The following is a 27,707-nucleotide window of genomic DNA, read 5'->3' as shown; positions in this document are numbered from 1 at the left end:
GCAATGACATCTCAGTAGGAAACCTCCCTAAAGGGGCCCCACGTCTCCTCACGCTAACCTGTGTGAAGCTGAAGGAAAATGAAGAGGAGTTATCAATCAGGTAGTTAGAAGAGGAAGAAAAAAGAAAGACACACAGTTGTAAGTGGCGCTGCTGGCGCAGATAATGATGTAATCATAGCATTAAAAGTTACTGTCTAACTAACGGGGTCACAGACAGCAGCTAACGTTAGCGTCAGAATGCTAGCTAACGCTGACGCTAACGCTGACGCTAACGCTAACGCTAACTAGCAGAAGCAGGTGCTTCAAAGGTGCTGATGAGGAATTTCCTGCTGTGGGTTTAGTAAGAAAACTATTTAACTTCTATACTTTATATTTTGTTTATAATGTGAGTTATTTGCAGTGCAATGTGTAGTTTTTAAAAACAAGTTATTTACAGCATTTAATTTTTTCTATTTATTTATATTGTCTTATAATGTGGTTTTTTTTACAATGTAATGTTTATTTTTTACTAAGTTTGCATAGGTTTTTACAAGCTATTTACAGTATTTTATTGTTCTTTACATTGATATTTTCACATACTTTATTTATCCCCCCGTTCCTACAACAATATAAAGAGAAAATTAGATTTTTTTTGGCACATTTACGAATGGTAATTTGGATTAATCGTGATTAATCCACAGCTACCCTGTGATTAATCTGATTAAATATTGTAATCTTTTGACAGCCCTAATTTTATCATCATAGATACATTCATATATTAGTTTTTATATATATATATATATAAATGTGCAGTGTATTATTAAAATCCAGTGTCTAGCATGAAAAAAACATATTTTAATCCCTGTATGTGACTTTGAATGAACACTAACATATATGTGAATATTTACTGGTTTTCTGCTTCATGAAACAAAGACATAATTAAAACTCAATAATTTGGTGGTTTGCGGACAAAGCAAGATTTTAAAGACAGAAAAAATTAATCAATGAATTGAGCAAATAATCATAATGAATATATTATTATGAAAAATACTAGTTGCAGCGCTAATATAGACGGACTAAAAGATCAGACAGGCTGCTACATATTGAGTGATAATAGTTTGTTGAAAACAGAAGCAGAAGGTCCATCAAATGACTGTTTCACTTACATAGATTACATTAATTATGTCTGATGTATTATCACTGATTTTAGAACCAAATATCAATCTCAAAAAATGTTTCATGGTCCTCCGATCCGATCCAAAAATGACATTCACTTCTTTTCACGAGACATAGCATTGTTGCATGAGCTTTTTTTAATGACTGAATCACATTACTGCCAAGTCAGGCAATGTTTTTTTTTTTTTAAAAAGCAGAATGAAGAGATACTTTTCTCATTGGCAGTTATTTACTTTTCTATCTACCACAACAACACTATAATGACTTTGAATTAAAGGCCAACTCTTACTTTAGGCTGGCAGATGTGTATTAAATCAAAAATGACGCCGCACTTTACGTCAGTGCTCCTGGTTTTTCAGTGGTCTTAGAACATACCCTGTGAGACAGCTTAAATTCCCCTGTAATCACACTATAATTGATGATGTGCCTCGAGGGGAATGGGAGAGATTGAGTTTAAGAGCAAAGGCAGGCAATGATGAGGTTGATGAAGGATGCTAAGAGTAAAAAGTATGAGTCTGTGGAGTGATGGTTGCCCAGTAGTATCACCCCTCAGTGTCAGTACCATTGACAGAAACAAATCATGAAATGTCAAGGAGCTCATAAAGCTGCCTCTATCTGTGGTGTTATTCCAACAATCCAGTGAACAGCAGCAATGACTTTTATCATCCCGTAGATGCTGTACCATTTGTGTTGTTGGGGTTTGTAGTGGGGGTGAGGAGGGGCCAGCTATTCATTCAATCTTTTTTTTTTACGGTTCCTCTGCCAACGTAGCTCATAAATGAACAACTGGTTGAAGTGACAGATTTGGCCAACATTCTGTGAGGAGCCAAAGGAGATTAATGAGCGTAAATGTTGACTTATCATCAAAATGCCAGGTCCCATTAGACTTTCTATTAACTGTTGAAATGACTGTGAAATTGCATACTGCTTTTACAACATGTACATCCATAAAACACCACAATAAAAGGCATTTTCCTCCATAATCACATACATCATCCTTATTTTGTTACATAAATTATCTTCCAGTGTTCTGTATATCCATTCTTTTCTTTATTCCCTGCCCTTAGCAGGCTGAGAATGTATTTAAACAGTTGATAATGATTTCTGACTTTATTGAATTATATAGCTGCACTTAAGTTGAGCTTCAGAGAAGTAAGTTCGACTCTTGCCGGAACTTAAAAAACCAAACCCCCTGGGTGGGTATAAGTATCTTCATTGTATTTATTTTTGATTGAGTCCCTTCTTTATTTTGCCTCCACAGCTGATCCAGTGGATGTACTGAAGGTGCTAGAATTCCGCAGCTCTCCTGAAGGAGTACGGAAAACACCCGGCTTCTGCACAGTGCGGAGAGGATCCAAACCTGATGTCGCTTACAGAGTGGGAAAACAGGCCCAAATCAGTGCTCCAACCAAGCAGCTTTTCCCCGGTAACTCCTCTCTTCTCAAATCAACACAGTTTACCAGCATTTACTCTGAATCTGAACCAGCTGGCTCTGGACAGTAAAGAAAATACTTAAAAGCTGCACTTTTCAGCAACATTTTTCAGCTCATCTGGGCCTGTCATGGTCAAGGAGATTGTTTTGCAAAGTAATGAGTGCGTTTTTGTAAAACCATGCTAACGTAGATTTAAGACAGGAATGCTGACTTTTTCTATAAAATGATCTACCCTGCCTTTATCTAAGAGACTACAACCATGTTAGTAGCTCTGTGAGATGTTATCATGCTTCCACTGACAGTAAGGTCAACTTAGCATTTTAGCTTGCTATCATCGGCTACTTGGTGATGCTGACAGGAATATCTATTTTTTTAAAAAGTAATCTGTGCCATAGACTGTACAGCTTTTGTATACTTCCAATATGGTGGCCACCGAAAAGCAGCTGTCTTTAGATTTGACGGTTGCTACCATTTTAAGTAACTTGCTCCACGGAGTCATTATTAACTATCATTAACCATCGCTTCTAGAAAATATGTTTGTTGACATGTTTCTGTCACTCTGCATACATTATCCTGATCACTGGTCTGATTGGTTGTAGATCTATCCAATTGTGCACAGAGGCATTTTGATGAGATGAGTACACCCTTTCCAGATTCATGCTCAAAAGAGATTGAGATGTGGTCTGGCGTTAGCCAGGCTAACAAATATGGTCTCATCTGGTTTCAAAAAGCCATGGTGGTAATGGCCAAACTGCAGATCAAACTTGAGGTTTCAAAATCCAGCGATGATGTCACAGTGGGTTTGCCATTTGGTCTGTCTAAACTTTGGAGCAATCCATGGTGCAGATATTTTAAGTGGTGACTCACCAACAAAGTGTCACCCCTAAAGCCGTACCACGTGTTACGTATTGTATTGCTTCTCAAATACACCATTTTTTGGATGATAATTATGACTGAGGTTTTTCATTTACTGTCTGGTATAACTTGATGGAAAACTAAAAACATCTTAAAGATTCATCATCTCTCATCATTTGAAAACAAATAGCAAACACTGATGTAATGAATAACTTAACTGAAGCTCTCTGCTACAAGCACCTGCCTGCAAAAATGTCCAGACATTCAGCAATTATTTGCTGTGTGTTCAGTGGTGTTTGAGTAGAGCCCATAGTGGCATGAGACTCGCTGAGGACATATTATATGAAATCTCATATAAACATTATGACTCAAGTAGAGCAACACCAGATTTTTGTTACATGATATTTTGGGAATAACCACAATTTATTTCTGCAAATCAATGAGAGGAGTGTTTCTTTAGATGTGGAGTGGTCCTGTCAATAACATGTCTGTCCTCAACATTGATTGCTGGCAGCTTCGGATATGGCGTGGTTGGATGACGTCATGAAATCCAGCAGATTTACAGAAATACAGCCGTGTTCATTTCTTTTGGAACAAGTTCACTTGGAGAAATTAAGAAAAAAAAGTTTTGACGAGGTTGGATTCGATTAGGTTTGCTACTTTCTTACACTCTGTGCTTTGTTCATTGCTGCTCATCAACTCAAACAATATGATAAAGAGAACCAGTTCTATTTTGATTGCTTTAAAAGGCTGATTACATATAATTTCTTTATAGCTGGGATGGCTTGTAGAGCCCCCTGTTTCTTAGTTGTGCATTACAAATACAGTTTTACAGTGTGTAGTATTTGTTCATCTCATCAAATTTGACTTGCTTTCAAGGAATAAGGAAAAAAAACAGTAGATTTAGGAATTGTCTGTGGAGGTTCCCAGTCATCCAGGTCATAGCCATCTCTTGTGGTTAGCTGGAGTTTTGTGAGGTGAGTTAAAAGTCCAGTTACCTGCAGCTAACTACAGAATAAGATTCCGGAATTAGAACAGTGTTTCTGTTCTCTTGGCACACCAGAAGGGTGAAAGTATTGGAAGTGCCATGGAAGCTGAGTGTCAAACTGTCCAAAGGATAATTGGACTTTATTTTGATCATTGCTGTTGGTTCTTCTCAGGGTATGTCAAGATCTCTGTCAGCTTAACTAATTAACACTGCTTCAGGCTCAGTTGTCGAGACGTCTACTGATACTGATATCAGTCTTATACAGTCTTTTTTAAATACATACTATATGTCAATATAGGTCCACACAGATCACATTATTACTGGGTAGTTTTAAGATCTTATTTCAATTTAGATATTTATTTTAGAGGTTTTATGCCAGATGCCCTTCCTGAGGCAACCCATTTAACCAAGCTTGGGAGTACAGTAGCTGTGGTCACCCAGTGGCTGAGTTCCTTTTTCCAATATTCAATATTCTCTTCCTGAACCCGACCAAGCCTGAGAGAATATTTATGGAGCCTAACCTGACTGGTGACCTGTATTTTTTCCAGAGCCTGACCTGAACCTGATGTGCTCTGTATTTTGTACGAGTAAGCTGATGGTGGTTTTTAGCTTTTAATTATATGTGTGTATTAGTTATGGAAAACGGCAAGATTTTGTCTTCACCATATTTCACTCCATGTTTCACTAAAAGAAATTGAAATGACAATGGCCTTACCAGACCTGTGCCTGACAATCATTTCTGGATTTTTGTCATGTCCTGTTGGGTCCGGATGGACTCTGGTAGGGTATTCATGCTCTAACAGGCAGTTAATTCGCTAAATTAATTAGCACAGAGCCAAGAACCAGGAAGAATCAGCTGGTGTCAATATGGGTCTATGTGTTTGAGTAATATCCTTTGTGAGATCTAACTCAGAATAAATTTGAATGGTTTTTCTCAAAATATTTCTTTAATGAAGAAGGGTGGTCGATTATCTGCAACATCCTTAGAAATGCAGAAAACACTACTTATCCAGTTTTCCCACAAGAGCTTTTTAATACAATGCGAATGGCAAGACTGTGGTTACACTGAGATGTTCCCATGTGCGAATCAGATGCAGAGCAACGCTGTAAAACCTCAGACAAAGATCTGCACTCACACAAACCATTTACACTACATACTGATTCTATTGAGTTTTTACCAACATATCAAACTACTGTTTGATGCCTGCTGTTTGTTTAACCTTCAGGGGGAGTTTTCCCAGAAGATTTCTCCATCATGTTTACCATTAAGCCCAAGGCTGGGCTCCAGACCTTCCTGCTGTCCGTGTACAACAAGCAAGGCATCCAGCAGCTTGGTGTGGAGGTGGGCCGTGCCCCTGTCTTCCTGTATGAGGACCAAAATGGCAAACCTGCCCCAGAGGAGTACCCCTTCTTTCGCTCCATCAACCTTGCAGATGGAAAGTAAGTGACTGAGAGAGATGGGTGATTTGTCACATGGGTGGCAGATATTTTTGTGCATCCCTGAGTCCCACTTTGTAGCTAGAGGAACTCAAGGAATTTCCAATGATGAATTCAAAATATCAAGTTCCATGTGAAGCTTCGGTAATTGGCCCAAAAACAAAGCAGCATATTTTGAGGCTCATCTTGGGTGCTTTATCAAGATTTATGGCCTTTATTTTATGTTAAACCAAACCAGTCTGCTTTACATATTTTCTCAAGCACCCAGAACACACTTAACTGTTCAAGTCTGGTAAACTGAGACAACCCTTAGGATTTATTGTCATCACTTTTGTTCTGTCATTAATACCATATGGAACTAATTGTACAGTATTGTAAAGGAATTGCAAAGTGCATCGTTGAATTTATAAGGAGTGGTGCACTGATACGGTTCCGGATCTTCATAAACTGCAGCCAAATGATAGAAATACAAACAACTTTTAAAAGTTGCCATTAATTATTTTCACAAATGCTAACAAAAACAATTTCAAGTTATCCCACATCTGGCTCTTTGGCTTAAATTATAGCAGATGAAATCAATTTTCAATCATTACAATCACTGACAAATTTGCATGCGTAGCTTTCAGTTCAGCTTCAAGTTTCTTCATACTTTTACACCATTACAACTGCAATTTCCAAAGAGCAATCTATGATCTCTATATGCAAACCAGGGCTTTATCAAAGGGCATCATACAGATGTACATGGGCAATCTACATTAATGATCCACGCAAACACTTTCATAGAGAATAGTGTCTTTGGGCTTTTTGCCTTAATTTGATAAGGCAATGAATTGGGTGTAATTGATCCCGGGTCACAGCAATGGCCCTTTGCCCCATGAGGGTCCAGCTATACCAATTGAGCCATTGGTGCCCTGCTTCTCCTTTTTTACCAGTCAGATGCTGGATTTCGTTTTATATATTGCATTATTAGCATACTATCAAAAGTTAATGTAACTAGTTTGACTAACACATGCCCGTGTGTTGTTCTTGTGCTGCACAGATGGCATCGTGTAGCTATCAGTGTGGAAAAGAAGAGTGTCACCATCATTGTGGACTGTAAGAAGAAGGTGACCAGGCCGCTTGGCAGAAGTGACCAGGCTGTCATCAACACAGAGGGCATTACTGTCTTTGGCACCAGAATCCTGGATGATGAGGTCTTTGAGGTAAGACGATCACATTTTTGCCCACCTGGGATGCTCAACATGTTTAAGAAAATTACCAATCTCTCAGCTATGCTTTGACTACTTACCTGGAACAATGGCAGTGTCACTTTGCTTCATAAAACTTACATTTCTGTTTCCCGTTTATGCCTCTTTTGGTTTGCATGAAACATATCAGTTAGCCTTAGAAGTAGATGGTACAGCTATGCTGTTTCCTCCTTCCTGTTTCTAAGATAACATTAGTTTAGCCAGTCACCCTACGCTAGCAAGTATCAACATTCTCATTCTCATTCTCATTTAGTTTATCATTGAGTGACTGGCTAAGCTAAGTTAAGCTAAGCAGGTCACACTGTGGTAACCTTGTTAATATACTTGGCATATTAAGTATCAACATTATCACTTAGGTTAGCATAGGGTGACTGTTTGTTGTTGCTGCTTTTATTATTTACTCTTAGACAGTGATTGAAATAATTATTGCATTATTGACAATAATGATGTCAATAAGATGTCTTTTAATTCATGTTCCTCAATGACACATAGTCATAAGTTTTTGATAACGGCAATGAAATATTTATGGCCAAATGTTTGTTTGGCTGTACAAATACATCACTATACTATGATAAATCAGTATCATATGAGATTTTTCACCACCTAATATGAGTAGGATTTGCAAATTCTATTTTACCACGGTATAACTTCTGACACTTAAATATGTGGTAAAAAAGACTACTTCAGGACATTTACACTGGTTTTTTTTCTCAAACATATTGCAGACACTCACCACTAGATTGAAGTGATTATGTTTTTTTCAGGCAGTTTAGAAGGCTTACCGAGATGCAGGCAATTTCTCTATTCTGTTTGTAATTGAAAGCACATTGTGAACCCCACTTCTCCCACAATCTCATTTACTATTTGTGAAGCAAAGTTCTGAATAATTGGATTGTTGAATACTTTAATTCCACATGCTTTAAGGCTGACAATTTGTGTGTCTTTAACTTGCGTATAGCAAATGGTGAATTTTATTGGCCAGAACAACAATATTGACTTTGTGTACTTATTGGCAACAGCCATGGGCAATGTCTGTGGTGAGGCTACTTGCACAGTGGGTTGTTCTTAACACAGCAAGACTGAGTCCTAATTGTCATAAAACTTGAAGAAACTGCTATTTAGGGCGCATTATATTATTTGTGAGATGACTATGTTCCTTCAGTCCTCTAAAAAAATACAAGAAGAGAGTATGAATTCACAGCTTGGTGTACAGACACAGAGGTGGCAATAATAAAATGGAGTACCAGGCTACCAAGTTCAGCACAGGTAGCTTTGAACAGAGTGGAAAGAGTATAGGCTGAATACTAGCACATGAAGACAATTACCTTCCTTTGATGTCTACATGTGGAATGCTTGCAAAGTAGAACAGTCTGCAAATTGTTTGCCTCCAGGTTAGAGATAACTTTCCACAGAGGAGCCACTTGAAATCAGGGATCGCTGATTTCTCCACTGATCCTCTGAATGTGATTTGCTTTTTGTTTTACCTTAAAAGTTGTTTAAAACCACAATTAACAGTTTCTTTATGTATATAATATGATTTGAAAGTAAGGGGACGGCAACTAACAATTATTTTCATAACTGATTAATCGGTCAACCTTTTTTTTTGATTAATCGAGTAAAAGTTTGTCTTGTTTTCTCCACAAACCAAACTGATTCAGTTTTAATGATTTCTTTGTTCTATGGAGCAGAGAAACCAGAACACTTTTAAGAAGCAAAAAAAAACAGAGAACTTGTTTTAATTATACATTTTTAAAACCAATTAAGTAATTATACAATTCAATTATGACTAATTTAGTGAATGTTGATGATTTGAGGTGTGAATGTGAATTTTAAATTTGTGTTAATTTGAAACTCACTTTAGGCAAAGCACACTGAGCACAACCAGTGACTTTTACAACAGGCTGTAAGAGTGAAAACCACAGTTTTTAAAGCTGGGGCTGTATTTAAGGTAATTTAGTTGAGTGGATAAAACTAGTCTAATACATTTACTAAGCCTTTCTGTCTTTTTAATGCCGATTAAAGTGGCCTTTGTGAGTGTTCTGTTTTTGAACATATATTACACTAAATGGTGTCAAATTATGGAGTAATTTGCTTTGTTTCCATCTAAAAACCTGGAGAGAAGGAAAAAAAAGAGTGTGTTGAGGCCTCTTGCACACTGCAAGGTGGCTTTAATCAGAGTACCACAAAAAATGAAAAGAGAAATGCTGTGACCCAGCCAGCAAGGCAGCCATATCTCAATTATTCCACTTCAAGTTTAATAATCTCAGGCTTAGCATAAGAAAAGTATTTTTCCGGCTACAATGGTATTGGTTAATTATTGAATAAAATAAGAAAAAAATCATTTTAGAGCTTGCTGATGGGTTTATGCTTTGGCACATCCAAATGTTTACACTTGACGACACCTTGACCACAGTAAAAGCTTACCGAACCTAATTCCCATCTAAACTTAACCAAAACCTAAACTAAACCAGGACACTTTCTTCAGGCTGCTGCAGATTAAATTTACAAAGATGGAAATGTACAATATCTGGGACCTTTCAGGTCAATAAAGTATCTGTATAGCATCACTAACAGCTTCACAAATTAGGAGCATTGCATTGTACATTGTAGTCATTGAGTTTGGTTAAGCTTTTACTCTGAAAACGTCTTTGAGATGTGACCAAATGGCTTTCTGCTGTAGATTGCATAAGCAGGTGTCAAAGCTGGAAGCACACAAGTGAAGTCTCGGAGAAAAAAATGCTCAGTGTGTGCAAAGTCTTGGCTCTGATTGCACATCTGTTTAAGGGATAGCTCATTGACCAGACCTCAAAATGCTTTCCCTCCATCTTTTTTTCTATGTTCTTCTTCGTAATAAAAGCCACACGATATTTGAAGTAAGAAAAAAAAAAAAAAAAATCATCTTTTTCATGCAAATCTCTTTTTGAGGCTGAAAGGGAATTGAGTGGGATTCTTTGCTTGCTGACATGTGTCAACACATGTGTTTCCACACAAAGTGTGTGTGTGAGTGGAGGACTGATGAGGGAGAAGATGTAAAGATAGTTTGTGTATGTGTCTGTCATTACTCTGGAGTACGTTGTTCCAAAACACTGTTCCTCAAGCAGGAGAGTCATTGGCTGAGGGATCTGACAGGGTTCTAGTGGGCTCTAAACCTTACAGTGAATCATAGTTTATGGTTGAGTTGGCTGTTTCTCATCCGCATCAGACACTTTTTACCTTCCAACGTCAGTTGCTAATTGTTTTGGCTCTGTAGTTGGAATATTGTGTCTTATGAGCACATGTGATACTTGGATTTTCCTCTTTTCTCATTTAAATGTAGCCTTGTAGTCATATTGTACCTGCACCTGACCTCCTTGTCCTGTATGTATCAGACCAGCAATTTGGGCCGTCACTTTATTCATTGTCTACCACTTTGTCCTCCACATGAGGCTGGGGGATCAATGTACCCAATCCCAGCTGACAGGGCAAATGGCGGGGTACACCCTGGACAGGTCTCCAATCCATCACAGGGCCAACACACATAGACAAACAACCATTCACTCTCACATTCAGGCCTATGTTCAATTAAGAGTGTCCAATTAACCTCTGCATGTTTTTGGACAGTGGGAGGAAACCAGAGTACCTGGAGAAAACCCACACAGGCATAATGATCCATTATTCTTTTGAAAAAACGCAAACACCCCCTGCCCCTACTGCTGTCACCCCCCAATACTCCATAAAAGTCACAGTTTTTATTATTTTATTGTCAGTTAGTTACGTTTAGTTTGTGCTCCCATGTCTCCAGCATTGTCTCCTGCTACGACTGTAATAGCATTCAGTATTGCCATCCCCTCTGATCTCCAAAGACTGCAATCAAATATTAGCAAACACAAAACTGCAGTGATTCATAAAACTGGACAGACAAGCAGCAACATCTTTCAAAAGATCAAAAAGAAACATACAGTGGTTTAAATAATGTCAATGTAAAAGATGTTAATGTTATTTGAAGATTGTAGTTTGGATGTAATTGCGCCATTACTGATCTTTATACCTAATGGAGAAATGACAGAGATCTGTACGGAACATTGGGAGCTATTATTGCTATTTTCGTTATGAAAATCAGAGTTTGGCTGGGAAAATGTATGAAAATGCACTGGAATCAAAGCAGGTTGATACAGAGTTTTGAATATAAAATGTGAACTTTGTACACAGTGTTCAAAATAATGTTGGATTACGAGTAAAAAGTGACACAATTCACTGGTCTCAGCACAGCCTGGGAGTAATAGACCTAAAGGTGCTTAAATCTGTTGTGAGGGAAAAGAAAAGAGCAAGGAAAAGCAGGCAGTGAGAGAAATGGAGAGAGGTAAAGAAGGCGCAAATGGTTCGAACAGTTCAACAGTTTTGTTAGCTACTGGCAAGCAAAAATGTTTTAATACTCAAAGGCTGCAAGACATTCGTATGCCCCCATTGCTTGAAAAGAAACTCTATCCCTCCACTGACCACAAAGGCTGCACTTCATAAAAAGTTGGGGGAAATCTGGAGAGAATTATGCATTTTTCCTCTTGTCTGCTTCTTGGTTAATTGTTGTCCTTGTTCAGTTTTGAAATTCCATCTGTATTTGTTCTTTCAACATGTGTTGCCCTCCCAGAGTTTGGAAAAAAGCTCTTTAGACATTTTATGTGTCAAACTGAAGCAGAGATGGGTCTGATCATTTGAATAAAGGAAATACAGAAGGGCAATGCGTAAAAGACAGTGTACACTTTGGGTAATATACACGTTTAATGCAAGAAAGCAGGAGTAATGTATGTAAAACTGTTGGTACAGCCTTCAATGTGTTTTTAAGTGGCCTCATTTCTGCAGAATGTGAGACAAACAGAGGACTGCTACACTTATTTTACATGTCAGGGAAGTATCGTGGCCTTCAAATACCAGAAAGAATGTCTGTAGTAAGCATCTGCTTCTAATTTAAACACACAAAATGGCAGCTTCCATATACAAAGGCCCTTGCCTTAAAGGGACAATGTGTAGTATTTATGGGTTTATATAACCCAAAATCCACTTTTTCATACATATTATGTGCTCCTGCATTGTCTAGTCGCTGTATAATAGTTTTTGTTTCATTTTCGTAGTGTTTCAAAAAGTCATGTAAAATAACATGGCCGCGGGCCGCGGTTGCATAGCCACTATTAGCAGCGAGACGCCATGTTTCTACCGGAGCCTCTAAGGACTAGTGATGGGATCGGCAGTTCATTTGAGTGTACTGAATCACTTGAATCAGTTCATTAAAATGATTCGTTCAAAAGATTCGTTCACCGAATCGTTCAGTTCTAAGCAGGAGCCCAGTGCCCCGCTACGTGACTCACCTCCTCCCTGAGTGCAGTACGTGCACGGGTCATAGAGTGAGTGAGTGACAGCGCGGACGAGATTCATGTCCTCAGCGTCAGTTCACCTGCTCTCTGTGTGTCAGTTCGTCCCTCAGCGTCAGTTCACCTGCTCTCTGTGTGTCAGTTCGTCTCTCAGCGTCAGTTCACCTGCTCTCTGTGTGTCAGTTCGTACCTCAGCGTCAGTTCACCTGCTCTCTGTGTGTCAGTTCGTGCTGCATTATAATTGCAATTGCTAATGCTATTAGTACACAGTACTAATGTCTGTAATATTAGAGAAATTAATAAATACAATAAATACATGTTCAGATCTCATGGAGGGAAGGGATGAGGGAGGGTGATCTTGTTCAAATCCCTCATTACCTTTCAAGTGTTTATTTAAAAGGCTGATTACTTGTGGAATGAATGATTGCTTAACAGTTGACAAGCTAACAATATTCAATTAAGAATACAGAGCAGTAAATCTTCATGTTTAAGAAATTGAAATAAGAGATTTTTTGGCATTTTTACTTGAAAGCAAACATTTGGGTTTTCCACAATTAGCCATGAAAGAGTTCAGCTCTGGTCGAATGAAAACGATATGCATTGGCCATGTATAAGGGAAAGCAATGTTTTTCCTGTTAAGATAAATGGTTTACTTTTCCGCCTGAGCTAGAATTTGGCCTGTCCACTTTTGTCACGTTGAAATATTACATGGTAGTGCAAACGTGCAGCAATGTTTTAAACCCTCTGTTGAGTTTCACTTGTTCTTGGGTTGCTGCGACTCAGAACAATTTTTACCAGTCAGAGAAGTGCAACTTCTATATAAATTAACGTTCACTTAGAGCAGAGGTCTCAAACTCATGGCCATCAAACATGTTTTTTTATTATGAACTTTAAGTCATTTCAGTCCAAAACAAACAATTTGATCACACATTATCATGTATATAATGAATGCAATATCATGACATCATCTTAAGCTCATATTGCCCACCATGTTGAATACTGAAAATCCTTGTCATCATGTCCATGATTTGGCCCCCAAAGGAGCTATCTGCATTTAATTAAAGTTGTGTGTTATTTTGGAGGTCAGTCATGTGCCTTATACTTGTGAATCCCTCTCCCCAGGCCTCCGTCACATTGAGTGGCATTCTGGTATTTGACACTAACAATGCAGTGCCAAGGACAGGAGTGCTGAGGTTGTGTAATACCATCTATTACTTTGTCAACAGCCATCTGCCAGCTATTCTCCTGATGTGACTTGGGAAGGGAACTCTCTGAACAATTGACATGACGGTGACACTGCCCAGTTGTTGTCTTGTGTGCTGTTTTCAATCTCTTAGCTTCAAATCAGATGTGAAATGTTAACGCCTGGGGTGAAAACAGTGGTGTGTTTTTCAGGGAGTATGCATTGTTAGGTGACACGTTGATGGAAGGATGATACCAGTGTCCTGTTTTTCCACAAATTACTGAGATCAGGCCTTTCATGTACTTTTCCTCTCATCAAATAGTTATTACAATTTGAGATGAAGGTTAACATGTGTTTAGGCGGGCTGCATTTACACACATTCACACATGCACATGTCCATTGCACACATAGACCCGTTAATGGATCGATTGTAGTGCAGCCCAGACAGATGATTTATCCACTTGTGTCTTGTGCCTGCTCTGACAGAGCCAGCGCATGACTGTAGATCAATGCCAGAAATCTGAGGGGGAATGTCAACAGATGCCAGGGAGATGTGCAGTATAATTCAGACAATAGCATCAATAAAGGCACAGAGATGCAGTCAAGGAAGGAGGGAGGGTCAGACACACAGACAGACAGACAGACAGACAGACAGACAAAAACAATGAGGGGACGTCACTTTGGGAATCTGGGGAGTGATTGAATCACGTGTGTGGTCCCTTAACAGCCCTTATATGGCTTTCCTCTTTCTCCTCTTTAAATGTCCTTATTTGACTGAGTACATACTTGTACTTCATACACTTTATTTCAGTGTTAAATACATCAACAAAGCTGAAAATGACTGATTGTCTCTGTCTATGAACACAGGACGACACAGAAAGAAGGAAGCAGATGGAGATCCTGACAGATTCAGCGTGTCTTTTTTTTAACTTTTCTCCCTCTCTTTGTGTCCATTTGCACTAAAATATAAAGTAGTTATTTACTCAGAACCTCTATGTTTCATTGTAGTATTTTTGTCCATTGTAGCAGACGTGCAACGGGGCAGGGTAAACTCTCATGAGCAAGGCCCCCCCCCCCCCACTTTTTTTTAGAGTGCAAGCTCAATAAGCACAAATTATCATTTTGCAGGAATGCCACACTTTCACAAGGGGGCCACAATACACTCCTGTTGGTCCCCATATTGCTTTCCTAAAGGGGTTGTCAAATATTTGCAGCCCCTGCTGCACACTTATTTTAAGTAGACAGCTATGGAGGTGGATTTAGAATATTATCCCCCTCTAGAATCCACCTCTCTGCTGGCTTTTAAATAAATTTTTTTTTAGTGATTCTGGATTCCTTTTGATTGCCATTTTGAACTGACACAGTCAAGGAATGAAATTCAGATTACGGTTTGAAATGTGTGTCTCAAATGTGATGCTTAATTTCATCATTGAAAGATAAATGGATGTCTGTATTTATTGAGTGTTTTTTAGTCTTGATGATCTCTCAAAGCTGCTTCACACCGCAGTTTTTTGCCATTCACCTATTCATATGCATTCACTCTCACTTTGTTCCTATCTTTCATACCCAGCCATCAGCAACTTGGGGTTAAGTGTCTTGCCAAGGTAAACGTTGGCATGTAGAATAGCGGAGCTGGGAATCAAACCCTCAACTTTCCAGTTGAAAGACAATTTACTCTACCACTCAACCGTTGCTTGTGCGCTGTAATTCTGTAATAAAACCATTCTCAAAAATCCCATGAACTCTATTTTAGGTATTTATTATTTAGGTATATTTAGGTATTAGGAGATTTAGGTATGAATCTGATAAGAGGGCGAAGGACGATGTGCAAGTCACTGATATGTAAAGGCCGCAGTGGCTACAGCAGTTGGAACGGAAATTTATTGAGTGCCCAAGGACTATTTTCTCATAAAAAAATTCTATTGTTGTTTGGCTTGTTCAATACCCTGTTGAGATTTAGTGGTCACATATGATGTGTGCAAGGGGCTGTAAATATCTAATGTGTTCCAGCACTTTAAACTCGTACAGATGTTGCCTCCTGTAATTTAATGCAATCTGCATGTATGTGCTTCCTCCTTGGAGGCCACCCTGAGCGTGGCCTCCCTTCACCTTTGCACAGCACTTCTGGGTATTTTCCCGATTTATTTATTTTCCTCTCGCTTACTTACTCCAGGTGGATTTCGGCCGAGCTGGCCATATAGTTGATGGGAATTAATAACATTCACAACAGTGTCATATACTTCCAGGTTTACAAATTCCACCACGGACAATCATGGAGAAACAATTTCCTTGGCTGATGGAAGGCTTGTGAGCAGGGATCAAATTCCCTTCTCCAAAAGCTCATGAAAAACAGACAGCCTAAGATGAGGACTGACTTTGCTGCTCTGTAGTGGACTTGATCTCTGTCATAACTGATAGAGAGGGACTGTACTATTGAATTTCAAAAAGCTTATAGACCCATAGAAAGCCCTGAGTTATTCCATAACATGTATAAACTGTAGATGAGTCGAGAAACTACTGCCTCAGGAACTAAGGTAACATCAGACGTAGCTTCATTGTCAGATTTAACGATCTCCATGTTGTTGCAAAGCTGGGGTAATCAGGTGAGGAGGAATGTGCAGTACTTTATGGACATTAGCATTTGGTTGCAATTTGTTATCATGAAAGAAACACGAAACGGACAGTATGACCGGCGTCTGAAGAGAGGCCCTCTGATTTTAAATCAGGCAAAGTTATTTTGGGCATCGGTGCAATAAGTAAAAGTCACGTTCAAGTCATAGACTTTCTGTAATAGCATTGTCACTATAACGTTGATTTCATAGTGCATACAAGAGAGGCTGTGGACACACTCAAAAGTCTCACATAATGTTTCAACTAACTAAACGGCGTTTTTGGCAAGGAAGTTTGACCGCTGCTGAGTGTTGAGTGATGCTTGTAAAAATGCAGAGCTAACATCAAAGTTCACACCAAAAAACTTGAGCCAACAACCAACAAAATTTTAAATATAACAGACAGTTTCATCTTTTCTTTTCTTTTTATAAAGTTTAACTTTACTATGTAGATGGGGAACCTTAGCATGCAGGAGGAATTATGCTGCGTTCCATTTGTTTGTCAGAATAATTTCCAATAGGCGGCGTTCCTTACACTGAACTCAGATTAAATCTGAGTTCTTCCAACTTGGAAACTTTGGGTTACGATTCCAAGATGGCTGTCTTCATGCAAACACTGCTAATTTTAATGCTACTAGCACTTCTGTCGTAAATCATTCGTTTAATTTTTATCTGTAGACATGATACTGTGCTGTTTGTGTGCCAAATTCTGCCTAGAGGTTGGTATTGACTGGTTTTGGTAACAATCCATGTTTTTGTGCCACTTCTCTCTTCTCTAAGGCACTGCAGTCAGGTCGCAGTGTTACTTCTGTTGATTAACACTGAGGATAAATGAAATGAAATGGATTTTCAGCATGGATGAATATTTTCCAGTCCGTGATCCTATTCTGTGAAATTTGCTGGAATGGCTTTTGCTGACACACTCATGACGTCTTCCCCTCTTTCTTTTTCTTCTTGTTTATCCAGGGTGACATCCAGCAGCTGCTGATAGTGGCAGACCCCAGAGCGGCCTATGACTACTGTGAACACTACAGCCCCGACTGTGAAACCCCCAACCACCATGACACCCCACAGGCTCAGGAACCCGAGGAAGAGGTCTGTATCCAGGAGGGGGAAATCATTTGGAAATGGGATGCATTTAGGAGTAGAGAGCAAGGAGGGGTGTGTGGTTATCCAGAGCGAGGGGGGGGTGGGGGGGTTAGAGAGGAGTTGAAAGTAGGGGCAAGGAGAAGGTGCGGTTATGATCCAGTAAATCAGAAGGACTGGATATCCTGGAAGAAAAAGAAAGAAAAAGAGCTCTCTCTTTTATGGCTCCAGTTTTTGGTGATAGCAAAGTGATACTATGAAAACATGTAATGCTCAGCATAAGGATGTTTACCAGGTCATTTACACAATTCACACAGATATTGTATTAGTAAAAGAACACTTTTTTTTTGTAGTTTGGAGGCCATTGACTTCAAATAACATGTTTGCTAAGGATAAAGAAAGAACAACAAGTTAAGAAAGGATTAGACCATTGAAACTCATCAACTGTGCTTAGTTCCTAACCCCAATTTGGAAAATGTTCCAGAAAAGGATTCAGTGCCATAAATAATGGTTTGACAGCTGCTCGTAACTGTAGATACAATTTTCCCTGGTTGAAGCCAGCCCATATTCATTCTGCCAGAAATACATGAAACGGTGAAAGAATAGTTTTTGCATGATCTTAAAAAAATGTTTTGACAAACATTCCTCCAGCCATAAGTGCTTTAACAGAGACGAGCTGCCATGAGTTTCAGTGTGAACTCTAATCCGACTGTTTCACTGATGAAACGTGCTGACATATCATAATAAAGAGGAGTTTGAGACGAAACTTAAACGCACCATGTCCCCTATTCAGTCAAGTATCATAGTCTTATTTTATTATATTTTGTTATTTTTGCTAGTTCAAGCCTTTTCTGTCGCCTGACATTTTCCCTCACCATTTCACTAAATAACTGATGAGCTCACACTGGAAACTTTTCCTTTTTCCCTGCCACGAAGTCTGAGCCCACTTTGGAGTGGCCCCGTGATTTATATCACTAACGAGTTCTACAGGCTCTGCCCAGACTCCCAGGGAAATTTAAGCTTTTACTTCCCCAGCTAGAATCCCAATACCTGGAAAAGTAGACTTTAGATTCCTGGTTTAAAAAAAAAAAAATCAATAGCCCCTGCTTTATTTGGTACCATGTCCTGGAAAATATTGCATCAGCATCAAGTAGCTCTTCAGAGCCAAAACAAGGAGCTTGTAGGTTCTGAGGAGACGGTAGGGAGCAGTTTGAACTCGAGAACATTGTAAATCTGGTTTATTCATTGCTGATTTCTTTACAGGAATGTTTTTCTTACATTCTAACATGGTATTTTGGATTGAAATCACTTCCTTCAAGGACACAACATGGTTGAAAATGTTCAAATGTCTGCTTTTTCGCATTTTAACTTTCTTTCATTTTTCTCCAAACCTATACAACTCTGTAACTATAACTATAAATGCACAGACAGTGGCTTTGAACTTAGTCGATGAGGATGCACCTTGACCTTTAGCCTACTGGCTCAGCAGTGGCAGTAAGTTAGCCACATGCCTGCAGCTGTGTTAAAAAGAGGAAGAGAGGGTGATGCAAGAGAAGGAAGTGGTAGCTCCAGTATTTATGCCTCTCAATCAGGCCTGTGGTGAAGACCTTCAACTCAGCCAAGCACTCCAGCACTGTAAATCCTTATAAATCTCTATATTCTGACCCTCTCCTTCTCTTTCTATTTCCCTTGTGAGTCACTGGAGTTGCTGTAGCCAGGGATTCTTAATTATATGACCCCCCCCCCCTCCCCTCCCATGGCCACTGAAAGGAGGCTGAGCCAGCGTTGCACCCGGCTCTGGATATTGTATTATTTTTATGAGCTTAGCAGTTGTCCAGGAACTAATATTTATCCCTCTGCTGATAGAGCGTTGCATATCGGGCGTTGGTCTGTTAACCTAATCTGCCCAAGCTGTTTTTCAACAGTGTTTAAACAGAATGTAGATTTATAGACAAAAGGTAAAAGTGGTGCAGTAGTAAAATTAAGTAACGTTTTATGGTCTGTGGGCAGTCCACCAATGCAAATTGGTGTTGGTGATTTATAAGATTGCGGGTGATAACAGAAAACTGCTGATAAGCCAAAGAATGAGATGGTTGATATCTAATCTTGGTTTGAAGACTGTGATATTTGCAGTGTTACATTTAAATAAATAAAAGTTAGTGCTAAAATTAACTTTTTGGGTTTCAATTAAACACTAAAATAGTTCATTTTAAAAGTATTTTTTAAAATGAAATAATATAAATAGAAGTATGTATAAGTATAAGTATGTATTGTACCCTTTTAATTTGAGGGTTAGGGTTTTTCTTTTGGCTTCTCCCACTCTGGGGTCGCCACAGCGGATGTTCTGGATTTGGCAGATATGTTTAACACCGTTTTACCCCAGCCCTTGACCTGGTGCAGAGTTGAACTAGCAACCCTCTGGTTACAAGCCAAGTTCCCTTTCTGCTTGCCTCTCGTCTACTTCAATTGAACACTATTCCTCTGGGAATTTGGTCCTAATTGGAACTTTTCTAGGATGACCTGGCCAAGAGGTCAGCAGCACACGTCACAGTAAATAACAGAATGAGTAACAGCAGGTTTAAGCCTTTATGGTATCTATTGTTATGTGTTCTCTTTATTACAATTATATCCTAAGTATGACATTGTAATTCATTGAAATAATCCTTGAAACAAAATGACATCACTCACATAGACATTGTTGTAACAGTGCAACTGCATTCTCTATTCCCACAATTTACCAAACCACATTGAGTCAGGGGAGCTTGGTTGTGTATTAAGAATGTTTGATTTACAGGATTAAGAAGTAGAGGCAGATATTGACATTTGTCAGAATTAACATCATGACACCCTGTTGGAAGCAAAAAATTAATCTTAATTGCTGTCAAATTACAGGCATGAATCGGGTCATGTCAGGGGGATAGGGTGTAAGGAAGTCAAGGGCTGCTGTCCTCATCCATATAGAAATGTTCAGTTTTCTAATATGGATGTGATATTTTCATTATTTGTTTGTTGTTGTTTTTTTTTTCAAAAAGAGCATGAATGATACTAAAACTGTAGTGTTTTGGACGACGCGGTCTTAAATGCCATGTAAAATAAGTGCAACATGTCTTGTGCTGCCTTGTTTACATGAGTGCACTGATTGGCCTCATCCCTTTCTCCTTACAGTACACTAACTATGACTATGGTGAGTTTTATGACTACAATGAAGGAGAGTTAACAACTGATGCTCCTCCAACCGAAAAAGCAAAGACTGAGGTAACCACTAACACAGTTACCATGGCATTTACCATGATAACACTTACTGTAAGCATTTCCTCCTGCTGTATGTGTTTTCTCTCTTTTTCTTATTATAAAAGGTTTTTCAAGTGTTTAAAGACAAATAATACTCTCCTCTTTGTTTTATTCTACAATCATTTTGGTACAATACATTTTTTTATACTGTTCCTGCTATTTCAGACAAACGTGGGTGGGTACGACGACATGGTTGAATATGACTACACCACGGTGGATGGAAGTCAACCTGAAACTCCCACTGATACTGCAGGCCAAGGACAGGTAACACCAGTCAATAAATTGACCATCAAGACACTTTGTGTACTGTTGTGTAACTCTTTTTTTTTTAACCTATTTAAGCAGCAGTCCCTAACAGCAGAGACAGGGCAGGTTTATTTCTGCTCACTTGTATTTTGTTCATGAAATAAACTCAAAGCAATGTTAAAACACTGACTACTGTACCAATTAAGACAATACAGATTTCAGGAGGTGGCCCATGGCCCTGTTATCCTTACTTTTATGATATGGGAAATGCTTGCCCTATATTGATAATGCTTGCACTATATCGATAATGCTTGCACTGTAGAACATTCAAGCTCAGGCTTCCTCTTTGATTTCCATAAAAAACGTGCCTGCATCAAACAGAGTCTGGATAAAAATGGGACATAGGGAAAACAACCAGTGAAAAATCAGTAGACAGTGGCATCCGTTGTGTTTTTGCCATATCTGCCATATATGCAAATCCTTATTGTTAATTTGTGCTTAAACCATCACATAAAACGCAACCCAAGACCGACGTACTAGGGCTGGACAATACATTGTTATTTTATCGTGACATGAGACAAGACATGGTCTTAGATTTGAGTTTCCCTGGTTCTCCATGCAGTTTCATTGTTTCTATGTGAATAACCTTCCTTTAACATTTTGAACCGTAGAAAACCAGGTATTATCTCAAATGCAATGTCATAAGTGTATAAATGATAAACAGTATATATTGTATTGTACAGTGTAAAATATTATTAGTAAGCCATATTGCCCAGCCTTTCCGAAATAGTGATTTGATTTATGTTGTGATATATATTGATGTCTAATTATGTGGAAACATATACAGTGATAAGATTTGTTTCCCATATACAGTGTATTCTCTATGATTTTGTAGGATGGTTGTTGATATAATATGAATATATATTTAATATAATATTGACATGCTCCGGTCAGTGCATGCATTACTTTGCATTTTGAGCTGGTATGGCATGTTGATTTTAATTTAAAAAAATTTTTTTTTATTCTTACCTTAATATATACATTATTATGTTTAGTATTATTGTTTGTATTATGTCCATATATAGTAGTACATAATTAATGTAGTTCCTAATGAAACAGAGGAAATACAGTGATGATAAGTCATTCAGAGAAATTAGATGTGAATATTAAAGCTTGCTGTGTTTGATCATACACAAGGTTACTAGACGAATTACGTGTACTGTTAAAACAATATCTACTTTTAATAATTATGCCTACAAGAGCCAATACAAGTTGATCCCACACTAACACTGTCAAATGCCAACTGCCTAATGATGCATTTGAGTGCTCCTTTGACTGCAAATGCAAAGATTCAAAGTGCCATTGACCCTATGGAGAATTAATAATTACTCTAATTCACTTCAGTGAGATTGAAATTGTAAGATGTTTGTTTAAACCTTTGCAAACATCCACGTGTCAACAGTTTGAGATATCTCACGCCTATATTGTTCTGCAGATAAATCATTATGTGGTGTTCATGTAAATACAAGGCCCTTTTTTTTTTTTTAAATGTGTATTTCACATATGCTGACATTTGGATGCTGCTCCCAAATTAGACACATCTGTGTCTAATTTGGGAGCAAGTTGAAAGTCCTCAACTCCTCAGAGGAGTTCAACCTAGTTGATCTTAGTTTAATCATTTTAGAATTGTTAACTGAAGTGCTTGAATACTAACGCATTGACTTTTTAATTAAAATAATACACGTGAATGACTAACCAAACCTTCATGTTCCCTCCCTTCTTGACAACCTCTGCCACCTCTTTGCACTGCCTGGACTGATCCTAGAGCTACGACGGTGAGATAGTGGATGATTACATCACCGGCGTGGAACAGGTGGGGGCGGAGCCCACGGCAGCTGTGGAGACCCCTGCCCCAGTGGATCCTCATGAGTCTGTGGACCCTGCCACTGATGTGTATGAGTTTAAGGAGTATGATTTGAAGGAATATGACAACAACAACGACAACAACAACAAAGAATTTGTAGAGAAGCCATATGACTATGGTGATTATGGTGATTATGACGCCAAACCTACCCCAGAAACATATGAGGAGTTTGGTCCTGGTGTCCCAGCAGAGACAGACTTCAGAGAGAGCAATGTAAGTGTAAGAGGGGGTTTACAGAAAACGGTTTTGGTTGGGTTGGGGTGGGAAGATGAAGAGGATATTGGTGGCATTTGATTGCCTCTTTTGTTTGTTGTTTGTAATGGTTTTGCTTTATACCTTCATGCACATCCAACAAACACAAACACACCAGCAAACAAACATTTTGTCTATCCAAGTTGCCTGGAGATCAACAGATGTTGACCCTGCTGTCAGAACAGACACACCCTCCATAACCTCTTGACCCACAGTGACCCCTTACTGTTTTTCAAAGACATGCCTATCCAGGGGTTATCGCGCCAGTGATCTGATTGGATTACCTGACGACAAACTGAGTCTTAGCAAATGTTATTTAATCACATCCAGCTCAACATCCAATCACCAAAGTCAGAATATCTGCTGAGGTAGTGTCTGCTGTGGCTTGTTTCCAGCTCCCTTCTTGGCCTCAGAATGCAGATTCTCAGAGGCAGGAAGTGATACAGTCACTGTCTGTATGGAGGTTCACATCTGTCTGCGTTTGGGTTATTTTACATGTCTCTATTAGAGCTCACCACTCTACAATCTCAGGCCCAACTCCATGTCGTTCTCAAGAAGAGCTTCGACTTCAGACTTCATTGTATAATCTAGTGGTTGGCAACACACTGCTGTAGGTGGTTTGTGAATTCCACTTATGTGAAGTCATTGTATGGATAGTGTCAGGTGACGACCTCTACATTTGTGCACAGTTGGGGTCTTTTTTTTTTTTTTTTTTTTTTTTTACTTCTGCAGTCCCCAGCAGCTTAGTAAATAGGAGTTCAACCAAACTCTAAATTATAGCTCCTTGCTAAATTATTCTTGAGGTTTATTTTTTCCAGCAATCAGAAAAAAAACCTGCTTTTACCCCAAATTTAACCCCCACCTAAATCCTAAATCTGCATGCAGAACAGTCAGCACTTTGCTAAGCATTCCTTAGCAGCTTTGTCAGAGTTTTACACAACGTCTATAAAAGTGAAGCCACAGCGACAGCGACATCCAAGTCAAAATCATACAGGGGCATCTGCTGCACTTTGGTCTCACATTTTTCATTTTTGGCCATCGACACTTGGGTTTCAAATGTTTGGCCAAATAAGTGTTACTGTGTAGAAAAAAAAAAGAAAGCTTGGTGTGTCTTCTGTCTGTAGGTGGGTGGAGGTCAAAGTTACCTGGGGGAAAAAGGAGAGAAGGGTGAACCTGCTGTCATTGAGCCCGTAAGTAAAGTATTATCTTTGAACATCACATTTAAAAACAAACGACATGAACAAAGAATGTGTTCACATCAGTACTAGTTAACAGTCTTCTTATATTAAACTTCACCATCAAAGTAATGCGGTTTTTCAGCTTCTTTCAATTTATGACACAGCATGAAACACTATTCAGATCTGGATATTCCATCACTTTTAAACTATCCAGTCACAAATGATCAAGGATGCTTTTGAGATTGAATCACTCGAAACAGCCACATTTTTGAACAGTGCGAAGGCAATATTGCTAGGTCAAACTGATTTTACTTTGTGTAGAACAAATTTTGTTTTTGGAATCTTTTTTTTTTAATGTAAAACCAGATTAGTTTATCAATTTTAGCACAACTCAGCTTTTACTCTCATCTTTTCTATTGAGGCAACATAATCCTATATATACATATATACATCTATATATGTATATATATAAACGTATATATATTTATATAAATATAAAAGGCTGAAGAACAACAATTCATACAATCAGGTGATTGTACACTTTTTTAAAAGTATAACTATTTTTATCTTCAATTTCTGCCAAATTAATATATTTTCATCGAATTTTTCCACACTGGACTTTTTACTCTCACATTTGGTCTAGTGACCATAGACAAAACAACCAGTGCTACATTTTATAGAGAGCTTTTCTATACATTTTACCGCTGCAGTGTAAACATGGACTGAAACATCAGCTGTGTCTGCATTTGCACATGTAAACACTGGAGAATTGTCAACACCTTTCTCAGCCTTAAACCTGGAACACTGACTATTCTCCATATTGCTTATGGCTGAACAAGCTCCTCTATAATGCTACTGTATCCACGTTTCTTTTTCCAGGGGATGCTCATAGAAGGACCCCAAGGAGGCCCCGGCCAAGCAGTGAGTATCACGTTCTCCCACACTCCTGTCTGCCTTTGCACAGATGGAGAACAGCTAAAGAGGGAAAAAATGTCTTTATGGAAAAAGTGTCAGTCCTGATCGCCAGTAAAGCTTGAGTTGGGAGAGACAGTCAAAAATGGGAATTTGTTCATGAATGTGTGTGTCTGTGTCTATATGTGTGTGTGTGTGTGAGCACAAAAGAGGGAGAGAGAGAGAATAAGATTCAGAGAAGGGGGGGAGGGGTTGGGGATATTTTATTTTGAGGCTTGTTTCTTTATGAACCCGTCTCCTTGGTCTTTGTTGGCCTGCATATGTGAAATATTGGTTAGACTGAATGTGGTGGAGATGCTGGTGAGCAGCAGTTTGGGATATAATATGTTAAGTGTATGTGTGTGTGTGTGGTTTCAGGGTGTTCCTGGTACCCCAGGATTGCAGGGTCCCCCAGGTCCCCATGGAGATCACGGTGAGAGGGTGAGTGAAGGCTGGCCGCATCTCACAGCTGATTACGGATTTAACTGAGAAACTGACTCATTCTTCTTCCATTGTGAATCTGAAGTTACAAATAGAAGAAAAAAAAACACACATTTGCAACTATCAGTTACAATTCCAGATAAGGTGTACTGCAAACAATACATACGTTATAAGTGAGCTAAAAGTAACTGAAAAAAGTAAAAAAAAAAAAAAACTTGAATATTACCCATTCGTTTTGTGCAGTTAGTGGAGGCTGCATAAACATCCCTGAATGTGTGCAGTCTTCCTCTATAGACAAAGTACTGTTCTACTGCCATGGAATGAATACTACAATTGGACGCAGCTTGCTACTGCAGCAATGAGATGTCCATAAAATCAGTTGATCAAAAAAAGAGCACTTTGGAGAAACAGCTGTTATGCTACAGGACTTGTGAGAGGTTTGGCTTAAATGTGTAAAAGTCTAAAACTTTCTCAAAGCATTTTTCCCAGCACTGTGGGATTCCACTCATTACGTGATTGATTGGATGACACAGAATAAGTGCTTGTCCCCTCCAGAAGGCTTGGTCTCAGCTATTTTTTTTACCCATAATGTGATGGCCCCACACCCATCTGTCAACACCCTTTAAGCACTTCTATTATGCTTAACCCTGTCTTTGCCAACTACAAAATACCGTGCACATGCTTCCTCCAGTATGACCAGCAATCCTCACCAGTATAAAAGGCTTATTATTTCACAGGGTAAAAGTGATCAAAAAACATTTAGACGGTCTAAAAGTCTCTCCCCCTCCCTTTATTTCCTCCCATGCGAAAGAGTTTTGCTGAGGATTGACAGGGGGATTAAAAGTGACTTGTTTCTGTAGTCTTGTGGTTTTCCATTGCGCAGTTTCCGCCTGGTCCCAGTGTTTGACCGGCTCATTTCACTCAGGATCACTGCCCCCCTCCCTTTTCCACTAAAATGGCGCTTTCATTAACACTAGATGCTGATATGCTTACTGCAACAGCAATGGCTGAAGAATATGTAGCACCTCTGAGGAAAGGCAGACGAGAACACATGGCATCAGTTAAAGGCAACAGACTCAGATCGCAGCACGTGACAAGACTGCTAACTAGATCCTAGTCTCTCTGGAAACAATAGGTTCCATTTGGCTTAACCTGATTCACAACATGTGTTTTTTGAATTTAATAAATCAAGATCCAGTCACAATAAATGTAATTGTCTGTTCTTACTGTCATCATTAACTATGAGCAACTTTTATCAATAATCAAGTCTTTTTGGCCTGGTTCTGAGGAAAATCAGTGGAATATTTCAACGTTGTTTGAATAGATCACCATGCATTAGAGATAGATGGGCTGCAGCTGCACCTGTGTCGATGTCAGTAAAGATAAAAAGCAAGTGGGTTCCAGATAAGCTAATGAAATAAATGTTGAAGAAAATCTTCATCAGTGCTCACACCAGTAAATGTGAAGTGGAATATTGCTACAGTGGCCATGAAAACACAATAAAGGCCTCTTTTCCATTCAACTTTCCTTTTCCCAAATGTGTCATCGAACCTGAATGTGACCTTCACATACCATAGCATTTTTTTATTTTTTTATTTGGTTTGGTAAGCTTCTCCTTCAAAATGCAAAACACACTCTGGCTGTGGATTTGTCTGTGAAGGCTGCTGTAAAAAAATGGTTGAAGATGGCAGCCTCCATTTTTAAGAGCCTCTTACCTGAAGGACACACAAAAAGGCTTATTATTCTTTTGATTATTTTAAAGCAATAACACAAACACTGAGCACTATATTCAATTTCTGCCACTAAATAATCCCAAGTGTTACAGCCTGGACCTTTAATATGAGCTCACAGAGCCATTCTGCACATTACTACTGTACTGTCTACATCATTGGTTCTCAAAGTGCGGCCCGGGGGCCAATGGCGGCCCGCAAAAATATCTTCTGTAAATTCAAACGTACTCACGTCTCTTAACCCCTCATAGTTTGACCTGATAATCTGTTCATGTCAACCTAAAATCAGAAGGCGCCCACAATTGTTGGACAGGCTAATGTAGCTTATCAAAGCTAATGCGAATGTTCCTATCCACAGC

The 27,707-nt window shown here is 38.9% G+C and overlaps 1 protein-coding gene across 1 annotated transcript in view; it reads left to right on the top strand.

The window, feature by feature from the left end:
- Nucleotides 1–27,707, top strand: part of LOC310942292 (collagen alpha-1(XI) chain-like) — a 94,802-nt gene that overhangs the window by 5,429 nt on the left and 61,666 nt on the right. Inside the window, exons 2-11 of the mRNA XM_083907649.1 lie at nucleotides 2,417–2,581; nucleotides 5,658–5,871; nucleotides 6,908–7,070; nucleotides 17,216–17,344; nucleotides 20,501–20,590; nucleotides 20,792–20,890; nucleotides 22,698–23,009; nucleotides 24,173–24,238; nucleotides 25,106–25,147; nucleotides 25,556–25,618. Coding sequence (XP_083763775.1) covers nucleotides 2,417–2,581; nucleotides 5,658–5,871; nucleotides 6,908–7,070; nucleotides 17,216–17,344; nucleotides 20,501–20,590; nucleotides 20,792–20,890; nucleotides 22,698–23,009; nucleotides 24,173–24,238; nucleotides 25,106–25,147; nucleotides 25,556–25,618 — 1,343 coding nt within the window. The remainder of the gene's footprint in view (nucleotides 1–2,416; nucleotides 2,582–5,657; nucleotides 5,872–6,907; nucleotides 7,071–17,215; nucleotides 17,345–20,500; nucleotides 20,591–20,791; nucleotides 20,891–22,697; nucleotides 23,010–24,172; nucleotides 24,239–25,105; nucleotides 25,148–25,555; nucleotides 25,619–27,707) is intronic.

This window comes from Microchirus variegatus (genome assembly GCF_963457635.1).
Source record: "Microchirus variegatus genome assembly, chromosome: 21".
NCBI lineage: Eukaryota > Metazoa > Chordata > Actinopteri > Pleuronectiformes > Soleidae > Microchirus > Microchirus variegatus.
The sequence above is the reverse complement of the archived record's forward strand: the minus strand, read 5'-3'. Positions and strand labels throughout refer to the sequence as shown.